General features: G+C 47.4%; 1 protein-coding gene across 1 annotated transcript in view; it reads left to right on the top strand.

Moving 5' to 3' along the window:
- The first annotated feature begins 1,878 nt into the window (after positions 1-1,878).
- The window catches only part of RAD9A (RAD9 checkpoint clamp component A), a 34,084-nt gene continuing 21,263 nt past the window's right edge, over positions 1,879-14,699 (top strand). The window contains exons 1-5 of the mRNA XM_077251147.1: positions 1,879-2,063; positions 4,685-4,755; positions 5,275-5,394; positions 5,623-5,737; positions 12,783-12,882. Coding sequence (XP_077107262.1) covers positions 2,018-2,063; positions 4,685-4,755; positions 5,275-5,394; positions 5,623-5,737; positions 12,783-12,882 — 452 coding nt within the window. The 5' untranslated portion in view covers positions 1,879-2,017. The remainder of the gene's footprint in view (positions 2,064-4,684; positions 4,756-5,274; positions 5,395-5,622; positions 5,738-12,782; positions 12,883-14,699) is intronic.

Here is a 14,699-nt window from a genome sequence, read left to right as displayed (position 1 = left end):
AAACAGAGTTCACAACAAGAAGCATACTTTTGAGCTAGTACACCCACTAGTCTTCTTGGGAATGATGCAACAAGTTTCTCACACCTGGATTTGGGGATCCTCTGCCATTCTTCCTTGCAGATCCTCTCCAGTTCAGTCAGGTTAGATGGTGAACGTTGGTGGACAGCCATTTTCAGGTCTCTCCAGAGATGCTCATTTGGGTTTAGGTCAGGGCTCTGGCTGGGCCAGTCAAGAATGGTCACAGAGTTGGCCTGAAGCCACTTCTTTGCTATTTAGCTGTGTGCTTAGGGTCATTGCCTTTTGGAAGGTGAGCCTTCGGCCAACTCTGAGGTCCAGAGCACTCTAGAAGAGGTTTTCATCCAGGATATCTCTGTATTTGGCCACATTCATGTTTCTTTCAATGACAACCAGTTGTCCTGTCACTGCAGCTGAAAAACACCCCCATAGCATGATGCTGCCACCACGTTTCACTGTTGGGATTGTATTGGGCAGGTGATGAGCAGTGCCTGGTTTTCTCCACACATAACGCTTAGAATTATCACCAAAAAGGTCTATCTTCGTCTCATCAGACCAGAGAATCTTATTTCTCATAGTCTGGGAGACCTTCATGTGTTTTTTAGCAAACTCTATGCAGGCTTTCATATGTCTTGCACTGAGGAGAGGCTTCTGTTGGGCCACTCTGCCATAAAGGCCTGACTGGTGGAGGGCTGCAGAGATAGTTGACTTTGTGGAACTTTCTCCCATCTCCCTACTGCATCTCTGGAGTTCAGCCACAGTGATCTTGGGGTTCTTCCACGCCTGTGGGAGTGGAGACGTGTGCATATTCATTACCTTAATGAGTGGTTCCACGTGATCGCTCAGCACAGGAAGAGCTGCTGGAAGCCAGAACCAACGAGAGGCTGCGAGGGCACGCTGCAGGGTGAGTAGGATGTCTTCTGGAAGCCGGCGGCTGCAGCTGTCACTGTGCGCGCTATAAGAGAGATTAATATTCATTTCTCTTTAGCAATGGGCACAGTTACAGCTGCCGGCTCCTGCCTCTGTGACCTGCTGCTCCCTCGCCGGTTTTCTGGGACAATTGACTCGTGTATAAGCCGAGGGGGGCGTTTTCAGCACAAGTGCTGAAAAACTCGCTTATACATGACTATATACAGCACATATTCCGTGTGTTGGAATCGGAGGTGTATATACCATATGCTCAGTGTGAGCTCCCAATGACTGGCCTAGTAGTGGAAGCAGCCGTGGCCTCATCCATCGATCGTCAGTCAACTGCGTAATTGTCCTGACGATTGGAGGCAGCGGTGTTGTATCCCCTGACAAACTGGTGGCAGCGGTAGGATCTGTGCAACCCCTCCGGGCCATTATCCATGAAAAATAAGATTAGCAAATACCTCCAAATAGTAACGTAGTATATTTCTTCTGATAGGTTGTGTCGCTTACCCCATGTGCAGGGCTCTGAAGTAGCCTATGTATCCGTGGTTACGGCCACTACCTTGTCACTATGTGAGGTCGTAACCATGGTAACCATTTCTCATTGGCGATACTTGCTAATATTATTAGACCTATTACAGAGGGTCTTGGGGGTGGGAATACCGCTTTAAATTGTGTTCTCTGTGATTTAAACTTGCTGTTAGAACTTTTAAAAACTTATTAACAAAAAATTTGCTGGAGGGGCCCCGACATTTTGAGGGCCTAGGGGCCTGCACACGGAAGCCATTACACTGGTGCAGTCTCCTCTTCATGGCGTCACCTCAGTCTCTTGTATCCAAACAGGGGGGCAGACATTAGAGGGTTGTGGTGCCCTCCCTCAGTCCCCTCTCAGCCCCGCCCCTCTACGTCACTGCATCACACAGGCCCCGCCCTTTACAGGCCGGTCATGTGACCGCGGACCATGTGACCTAACGTCATCGGTCGTCCCCCGGTCCCCGCAGACTGATAGTACTGTATGTGACAGGATGGTTTGGGGTCTTCCTTGTAGCCCCCTCCCCTGTCAGCGGCGCTGAAGGCTTGTGAGGACAGAATGGGTGCAGGAGTGAAGTGTGTGGTCACCGGGGCCAACATTAAAGGTAAGGCAGGCCCGGTGCACGCTGAGCTTGTGGCCACCGCCCGGTTGCTTTCCATAGGGCTCCAGGCTGCACGACTAATGCAAACAGTGTGGTAGTGAGCAGCAGGGGTCTGCGCCCTGAGACCCCACAGCCCAAGCCCGGTGGCCTGCCAGCTTCACATAAATATTGGCTAGTAGGACAGCATATGGCGGCCGTCGCTTAGCAACACGGACCGCGGCCAACAGGTGACGCGTGGAGACCATGCATCTCTATGAGGAGGGCAGTGTACTGTCTGTATGGGGCACGTTATGGGGTCGGATGCTGATAATGACCGCAGACTGCACTGAGAAATCCTACGGTCAGAGAAGGCAGCGGAAAGGTCTAACCTCGCTTCTCGGCTCCATACTCTTCCCATAAGGGAACCTGTCAGATCGCTATAGGCGGGGCGCACAGATCACTGGTTATGTATTATGATTAGCTCAGATATTGTTCTTGCACTCGGACCCTTTGTGTTTGCCACTGGATATAGGGTTAATCTGCAGGTTACCAGAGAGAAAATGTACTTTATTTCTTCCCGGAGCCATGTTATTTTACTCATGCAGGAGTGCCAGCGCAGCTTCAGAACTTTACCGTACTAGAGAGGATTTTGGGGATCCTCCGGTTTCCCAATGCAGTGTAGTGGTGGGGAGGAAGTGTAAGAGGTGCAACGTGGATACTAACCACTGAGCCAAGACCCAAAAGATGGAGCACAGACCAATAATGACCTACCGGAGAGATTCCAGGCCATGCGGCCCACCTGTGGACAGTGATGAAGAGGATGACCGTTGAGCCGCACAGCACCCCATTCCCATGTACAGCTGATGAAGAGGTCCGTGGCTGGAGTGAAGCTTTTGTCTCTTTCAGTACCTGTTTGGACACCGCAGCTTTCTGATGCGGACTGGGAGATCACCAGAAATAAGTCTTTAAACATCCCTTGTGTGTATATGTCTGTAATCATTCTGGCTAAAGCTCTTAACTTGCAGATACAGGGTTTATAGTGTTATGAAGCTGCCCAGCTGAAAGTGTGGAACCCGGGAGAGAATGAACTATATTTCGCCCCCTTTTAGTCGAGCAGGCCAGCTGGCACGGCTTTAGTCACCGCTTGCTATACTGCGAGTGTAGGCTGTAAACACGCACTGACTGACTAACAGTCAGGTTAGCAGTCCATCAATTCAGAGCTGGCTGTCAGTCATTGAGTACCTTTATAACTATTAATCTGCAGAAACCCTATATCTGCTTGTTAAAGAGAAACTCTGTAGGATCAGCTCTGCTAAGCGGTCTATATGGGCATGTACGTCATAGAAATCTGAATATAAGGATACCTTGATTTCTGTGATATCTTATTCCAGAGATATCCATGGTTCTGTTATATGTAAATGAGCTGTTCAGGGTTATGGGCCGGACACTGAATTGCTTTAGAATCCGTCTTTACAGCTTATGTATATAAAGGGGAGTTACCAGCGTGAGGCAAGTGACTAACACAGAACAGGAGAATTGAACTCTGTTTTTTTACAAACACATTTGGTGCAGCTCTCACAGCTCTGTTGTATTACATCCCTGTGAGCTGGAAGCTGAACCTGAGCAGAACCTGCAGATGTCAGGTGTAATCACACAGAGCTCTGCAGTGAGATCAGGACATCACAGTGGTAACTCCCCCTTCATGTAAAACAAGCTCTGGAGGCAGATTTTCGGACAGATCAGTGTCCACCCATAGCCTGGAACAGCTCATTTACATATAAGAAGAACTTGTCTTTCTGCAAAATAAGACATGGGACCGCAGATATCAAGGCATCACTTTATTCAGCTTCTTATTACCTACATGTCCATATTGACGGCTTAGGAGGGTTGATCTAATGAGAGATTCCCTTTACTAGCATTATCTATCCCAACAGATTCTCTTTAAAGTATATTGTTAAAAAATGGTGGCAGAACCTTGATGATATCCAGGAAAGAACAATCAGTACATTTATAAGGCCCCTGTGGCACTTTGCTCAACACTTGCTGCTTTGTTTGGAAAGTTGGACAGACTGTCAATGTATTTAAAGGGAATATGTCATCAGGTTTTGCTGCCCCATTTGAGAGCAGCATGATGATAGGGACCCTAATTCCAGCAATTTATCACTTACTGGGCTGCTTGTGCAGTTTTGATAAAATCCCTGTTTTCTCTACTGTAGATCTAGGAGTTCTCTGAATGCTGAGCTCTGCATAACCCCACTGTGCATAGGCAGAATGCTGCCAATCAATGATATGGGTGGGGTTATACAGAGCTCATGAATATATAGAAATACATGACAGCAGGTTTACTAGGCCTCTCATTAAAATAGTGATTTAATCAAAACTACAGCAAGCAGTCCAGTAAGTGACACATTGCTGGAATCGGGGTGTCTGTCTCTATTTTATTCTGCTCTTAGATTAGGTGATACAAACCTGGTGAGAGTCCCTTTAAGCCTCCTTTGCATGTTGAGTAGTATGGAGCATACTTCACTGATAAATGGCTGGGCTGCTAGCATCTGCACAACCTAATGCTTACAATGACAAATTCATCTCTGCTACATGTGTGTAGTGTGTGCTTCTCTGTGTAACATACCTGACTTGTCTTTCAGCTCTGGGGCGTGCCATCCACTCCTTATCTCGAATTGGAGAAGAACTTTACTTTGAACCTTTAGATGATGGGGTAAGAAAATGTGGCCGATACTGTTCATCCAGTTACTCTGGTGCTCATCAGAATATCTGTCCATATAGTGATATAAGGATATTGTAGCGCGGAGGTCCCCCACTCAGGACCACCTATATGAGCCAGAGTGGGAGGCTTCTGAAAAGCAGCTCTGGCAGACTTAGGTCATCAATGTAGTGCATAAGCAGCCAGTGGCTGTCACGAAAAGGATCTTTCTTCAGCTGCTGGCTGCACTGTTTCCCTGCAATAGGAGGTTAAAGTGACTTTCTGGGCTGAGACAACACCTTTCATGTGCTGCTATAGAGTGGGTTCTGTCTGGTCTTGGTTCCATTGACGTAAACAAGACTGAGCTGCAATACCACACACATCCTGTTGATATGTGAGGCTCCAGTTATGCAAGAAAGGAGCAGCAACATTTTTCTCATCCTGGGCAACCCATTCAAATAAAAAACAGAACTGTGCATAATTATAAAGGTGATAGATGAATTTCATATTGTCAAAATCCTCTTTTTCTCTCAGCTCTGCCTGCGCTCAGTCAACTCCTCGCGGTCAGCCTATGCCTGTTTTACGCTCGCTCCACTCTTCTTCTACGCCTACGAGGCAACTGGAGGAGGTTGCCACTGCAAAATCTATATGAAGGTAACCAGCAGATCAGCATACATTCCATACATTAGTGAAGCCACTTCACAACCAGCCAGATCCTATTTTTTCTTTGTGGTCTACACAGAAAAAAGTAAATTTGTAAGCTGATTGGTTGCTACAGGCAGATGATCAACGTCTTGTCGGCAGTAGTTTTTATATGTAGACCTCATTGTCTATGGGCATGTGTATTGTCAGCTAACATTTTTGTTCTTTCCCCATTCCTAGTCAGTGATGAGCGTCTTCCGTTCCCTACCTTCTCTGGAGAAGACGGTGGAGAAGTGTGTGATCAAACTGAACACGGACAGCAGCCGCTTGGTTATCCAGCTGTTCTGCAAATATGGTTTGTATATGGCAAGCATACTTACCTAGTGTATCTGGTATAGGCTGGCTGGGTCTGCAGTCATGTGAATGTCCAAGATTATTATATCAGTAAAAGGGTTTTCTAATTTTGGAATCATCTGTCCCCCTGCTTTAAAAAAAACCAACCCAAAACAAACTGCTTTATTCGCCCTCCCAGATCCAGCGCTGAGTTTCCGCTACTGCTCCTGGTGTCTGTTATTGTCTGCAGTGCTGACGTCACACCAGTAGTGCTGCAGCCAATCACTGAGCTCAGTCTCTCTGACTGGCTTGTGCCGTCAAGTCTGGGAGAGCCATTGAGTTCATTTACCGGAAGTATTTACATGAATATGTATCATTTCTTAGTGGGTAAACCATATCAAATCACTATGTAATTAGGACCTCAGATGTCTAAATTCAATCAGACCTCAGACCAGACTCCTAAACTCCTTCAGATCCTAAATCGGTCCCCGAAACTCTGACGCCCCAGACTAGAACTTCATCGTGTACCTGCGCCCATGCATAGAGTGGTGTTCGGATCCATAGACTTTCTTTTGAGACCTTACACTACTCTGTGCATGCTGGAACTGAGCACTTCAGCCTACTGAGTAGTGCCAGGCATATCTGTTTTTGACCCATGAGTGGGTGGTCTGTGGACCTAGACGCTCAGTTATTAGCCAGCAACATGCGTAAGGGGGCTTATTATATTAATAAAAAAGGTAGACTTTAAACTCATTCAGACCCCAAATGACCCAACCACTTAATTGAATTCTTAATACAGTCCACAATTACATTTTAATTTGATTGGCTGCAGCAATCACGTTCTATGTTGTGGACAGGCAGTGCCCGCCGTCCGCAAAGATCGGGAGTGCAGAGAAAAGGTGGCACTGGAGCAGGGGTGGTCGTATAAAGCTATGTTTTTAATTCCCAAGTCAGGACAACCACTTTCATTTAGACTGCTTACCAGCTCCTATCATTAAAGGGGTTGTCCATTACTCGGAGCACTCATATAATATGGTAAGTTTTTATAGTGTGTATAATACTGTATGGTCAGTATATTGTGTATGTAGAGCATAGTAGTTTTTAAATATTAGAGGACTTGCATGTATGGTCCCGCTAATTCCGCACCCTAAGATGTTATCACACTGAGGTTACTGCTTGAGCTTTCCTAGCAGGCTCCATTATACACAGCTGTAATAAAGACCGATATAAGATGCTGTATAAGTTTTATGATTTTCTCTGACGCCCATGACGGCACCACGGAGAGAGGGGATCCGCCCACCAAGGACAGGAAACCTACAGATAAAAAGGCGGTACCTCTCTCCTGCATCAGTTGGTTTCCTGTCCTTGATGGGAGACCTACAGATTCACCTCCGTGGTGTCGTCAAGAGAGATTCTTCGTGGTCAATGCCGGGGCCAATCAGCTCGATTCAGGCAGCGGGGGCCCCCCTGCCTCGGCTGGTGTGGTGACCCGAAACGCCACCACTGGGGCTGGCAGGCCTTTAGGGTGCGCGGAGAGAGGTGGCTGGACCATGGCCACCTCTCTAGGTAAGACTCACCGGCAGCAGCATGATCCAAGGGGAGTCCCTCTGTGGATAAGGAGCCTACATCCTACTCCTCCGGCGTAAGACTGCGGGCTGTAGCTCCCGGGGGTTCCGGGAAGCCAGCAACAAGGTACGGTGATGCGCGGCGCCATCTTGGATTCCGCTGCGCACGCGCGAGATTCCCCGGGATTATGACAGAAGGGGTCTCTGCGCACGCGCGGCTGGCTGCGGCACCGCTCGCGCCGGGTTCCCGTCGGCGCGCGGGCAGAAGGGCCGCACAGGCGCGCGGAATACAGCGCTGTGCTGCCTCGCTAGCGGTGGCACGCTACACGCGGCGATCGGCGCAGGCGCGAGATTCTGCGCGATCTCGCCGGAACTGCGCATGCGCGGGAAAGAGAAAAAAAAAAAATGGCGCCTTCCACTACTACTTAATGAGCACACACATGGGGGCAAGCGCTTCCTATGGAATCCGACCAGCGTTCACCAGCAATGAGCGACGTCGAGCAGGCATCTCCCCTGTCCAGGGCATCTCCACCGGCGCCGCCGCAGCAGCAGCAGCAGAGGCAGCGTCCCCAGAAAGGGCACCAGGATACCGGTAAAGGACGTTCTGGATCACTGCGCAGCAAGGACTCCAGCACAGCGTCCGGCTCTAAGGATAGACCGACATTGGATCACTCCCAACCGGTATTTATGGGTTCATAAGGTGGTAAGTGATCTACGTGAATGTTAGTGATAGTGAGGGCCTATTTTTTGTGCTTCCTTACTATAGGGGAAGAAATGCACAGGCAAGTCTAAGCATAAGATTTGTGCTCTGTGTAGGGAAGATCTTCCATCTTCGTGGGAAAAGAGGCTTTGCAGTGTATGTATCCAACAGACAGTGTCAGAGGGCCTCCCTGGGTTCGCAGCGGACCTTAAAAACCTGATCAAAGTTCAGGTAGAAGAGACCTTCAAGTCCCTTAAAGGAGGGAAAAAGCGGAAGAAGACCAAGCACAGATCCCCGTCTCCTGAGTCCGGTGATTCAGGGGAGGATATGGATTCAGACTCCTCCACCTCTTCTTCCTCCTCGGCATCATCATCATCATCCTCGACCTCCTCTGGGAGGCGTAGTTGCTTTCCCTTAGAGGAAACAGACAGTCTGGTTAAGGCTGTCAGAAGCACTATGGGGTTGGCAGACTCTCACCCCAAAAAATCTGTCCAGGACATAATGTTTGGGGGGCTCGACCAAAAAAAGAGAAGGGCCTTCCCCCTTAATGAAAAAATCCAGGCTTTAATTAAGAAAGAATGGAAAAAACCCGTAAGAAAGACACTACTCACACCAAAAAGGAAATACCCATGCGATGATCAATCTTGCTCCTTTTGGGATAAAGCACCTTAGCTAGATGTGGCCATCGCTAAGGCATCCAAGAAATATGCCCTCCCATTCGAAGACATGGGGGTCTTGAAAGACCCTATGGACAAAAAGGCAGATGCCTTCCTCCGAGGCTCATGGGAGGCAGCTGGTGGAGGCCTTAAACCAGCAGTCGCGGCAGCATGTACATCCCGCTCCCTGATGATATGGTTAGACCAGTTAGAAAGCCAACTCAAAAACAAATCATCTCGTGACTCTATTCTAAATACCTTACCAGTTATGCGTGGAGCGGCTGCCTTCTTAGCGGATGCTTCAGCCGACTCAATCAAATTGTCAGCAAGAGCGGCGTTTTTTTCTAATGCCGCTAGACGAGCCCTTTGGCTTAAATGTTGGCCGGGAGATCTCCAAACAAAGTCTAGATTATGCACCATCCCCTGTGAAGGGGAATTCCTATTCGGGCCCACTCTAGATGATATCTTGGAGAAAGCTGGGGATAAAAAGAAATCCTTTCCCGCCCTGAGTTTCCCTTCATACAGGAGGCCCTTTCGGAGCAAGAGGTTCTTCTGAAGGAAACCGGGGAAAAATCAAGATAAATGGGAAGATAAGCGGAACAAGACCAAGGGGTTCATATTCAATAGGAACCCCAACGATAACAAAAAGCCTGCCCAATGAAGGCTTGCCCCAGGTGGGGGGAAGGTTGTCCCTCTTCCTCTCGGCCTGGGAGAAAATTACCAGCAGTCCTTGGGTGTTGAGTATAATAAAGTCAGGACTGAAGCTGAGGTTCCAAAAAACCCCTCGCCCCTTCTTTATGACATCATCGCTAAGGTCTTCGGAGGAAGAACAGCTAGCGTTGGAAAGAGAAGTCATGGGACTAGTAAACAAAGGGGTTCTTACGGAAGTTCCCCTTCAAGAAAGAGGACAAGGATATTACTCTCCTCTGTTCTTGAGAAAGAAACCGGACGGTTCTTTCAGGACAATTATAAATCTGAGAAATCTGAACAAATTTCTGGAGATTCAGTCCTTCAAAATGGAAACAATAAAAACCTCAATAAAAATGTTGTTCCCATCGTGTTTCATGGTAGTCCTGGATCTAAAGGACGCCTATTATCACGTCCCCATCCACAAAGATCACCAAAAATACCTCAGGATAGGTATCTACATTGGGGGGGTGTTATGCCACTTTCAGTTTCTAGCCCTCCCCTTCGGGCTGGCTATAACGCCACGAATCTTCACAAAATTAGTGGCGGAGGTAATGGCTCACCTGAGGGAGCAAGATACCCTGATGGTGCCATACCTCGACGATTTTTTGATAATCGGTTCCTCTCCGCAACATTGCGAGGAACAGCTAAAGACAATCAGACATTCACTAGAAAATCTGGGCTGGTTAGTGAACTTAAAAAAATCCAGGTTATCACCATGTCAAATCCAGGAGTACCTGGGTCTTACGCTGGACTCTTTAAAACAAGAATGCCGTCTCCCAGAGGGGAAAATTCGGAACATCATAAATCTAGTATCCAAAAGGCGAGACACCCCCCCACATAACTCTCCGTCAAGCTATGTCCCTCCTAGGGTCCATGACGGCCTGCATCCCGGCAGTCCAATGGGCTCAGCTACACTCAAGGGAGCTTCAATGGCAAATCTTGTCAGAAGAAGTCTCTCTAAAAGGAAATTTAGAAGGTCGGCTCAACTTGTCTCCAAGCACAATTCAGTCTCTGAATTGGTGGACATCGCTAGACAATCTTTCTCAAGGAATCCCATGGGTAACCCCAGTCTCACAGATAGTGACAACGGATGCGAGTCCCAGCGGGTGGGGTGCACACCTGAACGACCTGTTAGCCCAGGGAGCCTGGCCACCTCATCTGATGATGGTGTCCTCCAATATGAAGGAACTACTGGCGGTCAAGTATGCACTATTAGAGTTCCTGGGTCCCCTTCGGTCTCACCATGTCAGAGTAATGTCGGACAACAAGGTGGTGATAGCGTACCTAAATCACCAGGGAGGTACCCACTCTCAGAGTCTGATGGAGATAACCAAATCGATCTTCCACATAGCCGAAACCAACCTCCAATCACTATCAGGCCTTCATATAAAAGGGGTGGACAACTACAGGGCAGATTATCTAAGTCGCTCTCGCTTGAAACAGGGAGAATGGGAACTGAATCAGTTAGTGTTCTCTCAGATCTCAGGAAAATGGGGCAAACCAAATATAGACCTTTTCGCAAACCATCTAAACAAAAAAGTGAACTCCTTTTGCTCAATAACACCTTGGGGGAACCCGGTATCTCTAGATGCGTTCCTGATCCCCTGGAACCAGCCACTAGCGTATGCCTTTCCCCCTGTTGCTCTGATTCCAGCAGTGCTGAGGAAGATTCGGGAGGACGGGGCCCACATAATCTTAATAGCCCCGTTCTGGCCGAAGAGGCCTTGGTTTTCCTGGATGATGAGAATGTCCATCTCCGATCCATGGGTACTGCCGGATCTCCCGAACCTCCTCTCCCAAGGCCCAGTTCATCATCCACGGGTGGAGAATTTGCACTTGACAGCTTGGCATTTGAAAGGGAGTTACTAGAAAACAGGGGGTTTTCTCCGGGGCTGGTATCTACACTGCTCAAAAGTAGGAAGCCTGTTACAACCAAGCAGTACGGGAAAGTATGGAAAAAATTTCTTTCATCTTCAGGTGTCAAAATGGGGGAGGGTGTCCCCCTTAAAGCCATACTTGAGTTTCTGCAGAAAGGGTTAGAACTGGGTCTGGCCACAAATACCCTAAAAGTACATGTAGCAGCTCTAGGAGCCTTATTCAACTATGATTTAGCAGGGAATCGGTGGGTTGCCAGATTCATCAGAGCAGCCGGTAGATCAAGACCTCTACCTGTGAGGGTTACCCCTAAGTGGGATCTAAATTTAGTGCTTAAAGCATTATCTAAACCTCCCTTTGAACCCTTAGCGGAAGCTCCTATCAAAATCTTATCCCTTAAAACTTCCTTGCTCGTGGCGCTCACTTCCGCATGTAGAGTCAGTGATATCCAGGCCCTATCCGCTAACCCCCCTTTCACACAAATCCTTGATGATAGGGTCATCCTAAAAATTGACCCAGCATATCTCCCAAAGGTGGCATCCCGTTTCCATAGGACGCAAGAAATATCTCTGCCCTCCTTCTGTCCTAATCCCAAAAACAAGGAGGAAGAGGCATTACATACATTAGATGTGAGGAGATGCCTGATGCATTACATAGAAGCCACTAGGGAGAGTAGGGAGGATACCTCTCTCTTTGTGTGTTTCCAGGGTCCCCGAAAGGGGAAGAAAGCATCTAAGGGCACCCTGGCAAGATGGATTACAGAAGCCATCAGCCTGTCATACTCAGCGAGTGGCGTACCCGTTCCGGGAAATATCAAGGCACACTCAACAAGAGCAGTGGCAACCTCTTGGGCGGAGAAGGCCGGAGCTTCTATCGAGCAGATATGTAAAGCTGCTACCTGGTCTTCACCGTCCACTTTCTATAGGCACTATAGATTGGACCTTTCCTCTCCTTCGGACCTTACTTTTGGTAAAAGGGTTCTGGAAGCGGTGGTCCCTCCCTAATGTACAAATCTCTGCAATTCTCTCCGTGGTGCCGTCATGGGCGTCAGAGAAAATAGTAGTTACTCACCGATAACGGTGTTTCTCTGAGCCCATGACGGCACCCATACATTCCCTCCCTCACGCGTGGGTGTGCACAGAAATATAGTGCCTTATGTTAATAGTGTAAATAATCACGCGGTATCTCAACTAAGTAATGTTAAAATAATAATAATAATAATAAAGTCTCCGTTCATAGTCTCCCATCGTTCTCTAGTAAACAACTGATGCAGGAGAGAGGTACCGCCTTTTTATCTGTAGGTTTCCTGTCCTTGGTGGGCGGATCCCCTCTCTCCGTGGTGCCGTCATGGGCTCAGAGAAACACCGTTATCGGTGAGTAACTACTATTTTTTGGGGCGTTCTTCATTTGATATAAGAAACTGGTTATTGTAAATACTTTCTAGTCAGTTCTCTTAGAATTAACATATAATAAACAATTGTGATTACATTATATGCTTATGTTTGGTGTATGGCTTTCCACCATAAATAATTGATATCATCAATTTCTACAATTAAATAGTCCTTCCTTTTTTGTTTTTAGGAGTTACAAAAACCCATAACTTGTCATATCAAGACTGTGAGTCTCTACAAGCTGTGTATAATCCAGACAGCTGTCCCAATGTACTTCGGGCTCATGCCAGGTAAATATATATATATATATTATTACAGTTAAGGGTTTCTCTTCTCATATGTTAAATCTGTTAGTGGTGAGCCATGAGGGTAAAACTATAAAAGAGGCTATACCCACCCATGTTTGAGCTCCACGCTCCAGCGATGCTGTACCAACGGACTGCCAGACCGAAAGTGATGACCCCAAAGACCACTGTTGACTTTACCGCTACTCCCCACTGACATCTAAAATGAGTGGAAAACTCTTAAGGTACCTTCACACTGAACGATATCGCTAGCGATCCGTGACGTTGCAGCGTCCTGGATAGCGATATCTTTGAGTTTGACACGCAGCAGCGATCAGGATCCTGCTGTGCCATCGTTGGTCGGAGCAGAAAGTCCAGAACTTTATTTCGTCGCTGGGCTCCCGCAGACATTGCTGAATCGGCGTGTGTGACGCCGATTCAGCGATGTCTTCACTGGTAACCAGGGTAAACATCGGGTTACTAAGTGCAGGGCCGCGCTTAGTAACCCGATGTTTACCCTGGTTACCAGTGTAAATGTAAAAAAAAAAACAAACACTAGATACTTACATTCCGGTGTCTGTCCCCCGGCGCTGTGCTTTCCTGCACTGTCAGCGCCGGCCAGCCGTAAAGCAGATTACAGCGGTGACGTCACCGCTGTGCTTTCCGGCCGGCGCTCACAGTCAGTGCAGGAAAGCACAGCGCCGGGGGGACAGACACCGGAATGTAAGTATGTAGTGTTTGTTTTTTTTTTACATTAGCACTGGTAACCAGGGTAAACATCGGGTTACTAAGCGCGGCCCTGCGCTTAGTAACCTGATGTTTACCCTGGTTACCCAGGGACCGGCATCGTTGGTCGCTGGAGAGCTGTCTGTGTGACAGCTCTCCAGCGACCACACAGCGACGCTGCAGCGATCTAGATCGTTGTCTAGATCGCTGCAGCGTCGCTAAATGTGACGGTACCTTTAAAGGGGTTGGGCCACCATAGAATATATAGGTAATAATGCTGTAGAAAGTACACCAGTGTCTCATTTTATGCAAAAGACGTGCTAGATAACCAGACAGCAGAGGAAGTATGCTTTTTTCCCCCCATCCCTTTTCCCTATTTTCTTTGGCTATTAGTATGGTACATATCCTTTTGTGTGTAATGTATAACTTCCCCTTCTAAAAAAAAAAAAACCTTTGCTGACTCAGCCTCTTCCGCCACAGCTGCCCCATTGCTGATCTCTCCTGCTGTCCACTTTACTTGACACTTTCCCCCTGGCTAGCAGAATCGGTGAAGCAGTCAGTAAATGCTTTGCCTTCTCAATCGCTGCTGCCTCCGCAGAGAGCAACAGTTGTGATGAGTTTGTAATTTGGTTTGATGCTTCCTGCACAGAGAAGGGCAGAGATGACAAAGCTCATTACACTGACAGCTTCAGCATCTCAGCTCCTGTCTATGCAAAGAGCAGCAACTTTGGGTGAGTTATCGTGAATCTGTGACAAAAATTAAAAATAATAATTAAAAAATTGCAAATATCTCAATATTATGCACATTTATAAACCACCTCAGACTAGATGCCTCCACTTTACTGTATCAAAGAATGGGGATATACCATTTTTACAATTAATTCATCTTATGATGGAATGAATTCTAAAATCAACATTCAATCCCTTTGGTTTGAGGGTATCTAATTCATAGATCCACTTCAATTCCCTTTCCTTTAACAAACACACTCTATCTCCACCCCTTCTTTGCATCGGGATTGTATCAATAATTCTGAACGTTAATTGTTTTTCTGTATGATTTAATTCCGTAAAATGTTTTGAAACCGGGAGATCCATCC

Source organism: Ranitomeya variabilis, chromosome 4 (assembly GCF_051348905.1).
Source record: "Ranitomeya variabilis isolate aRanVar5 chromosome 4, aRanVar5.hap1, whole genome shotgun sequence".
NCBI classification, from domain to species: Eukaryota; Metazoa; Chordata; class Amphibia; order Anura; family Dendrobatidae; genus Ranitomeya; species Ranitomeya variabilis.
Note: the sequence above shows the minus strand (reverse complement) of the source record. Positions and strands in the feature narration are given on the sequence as shown.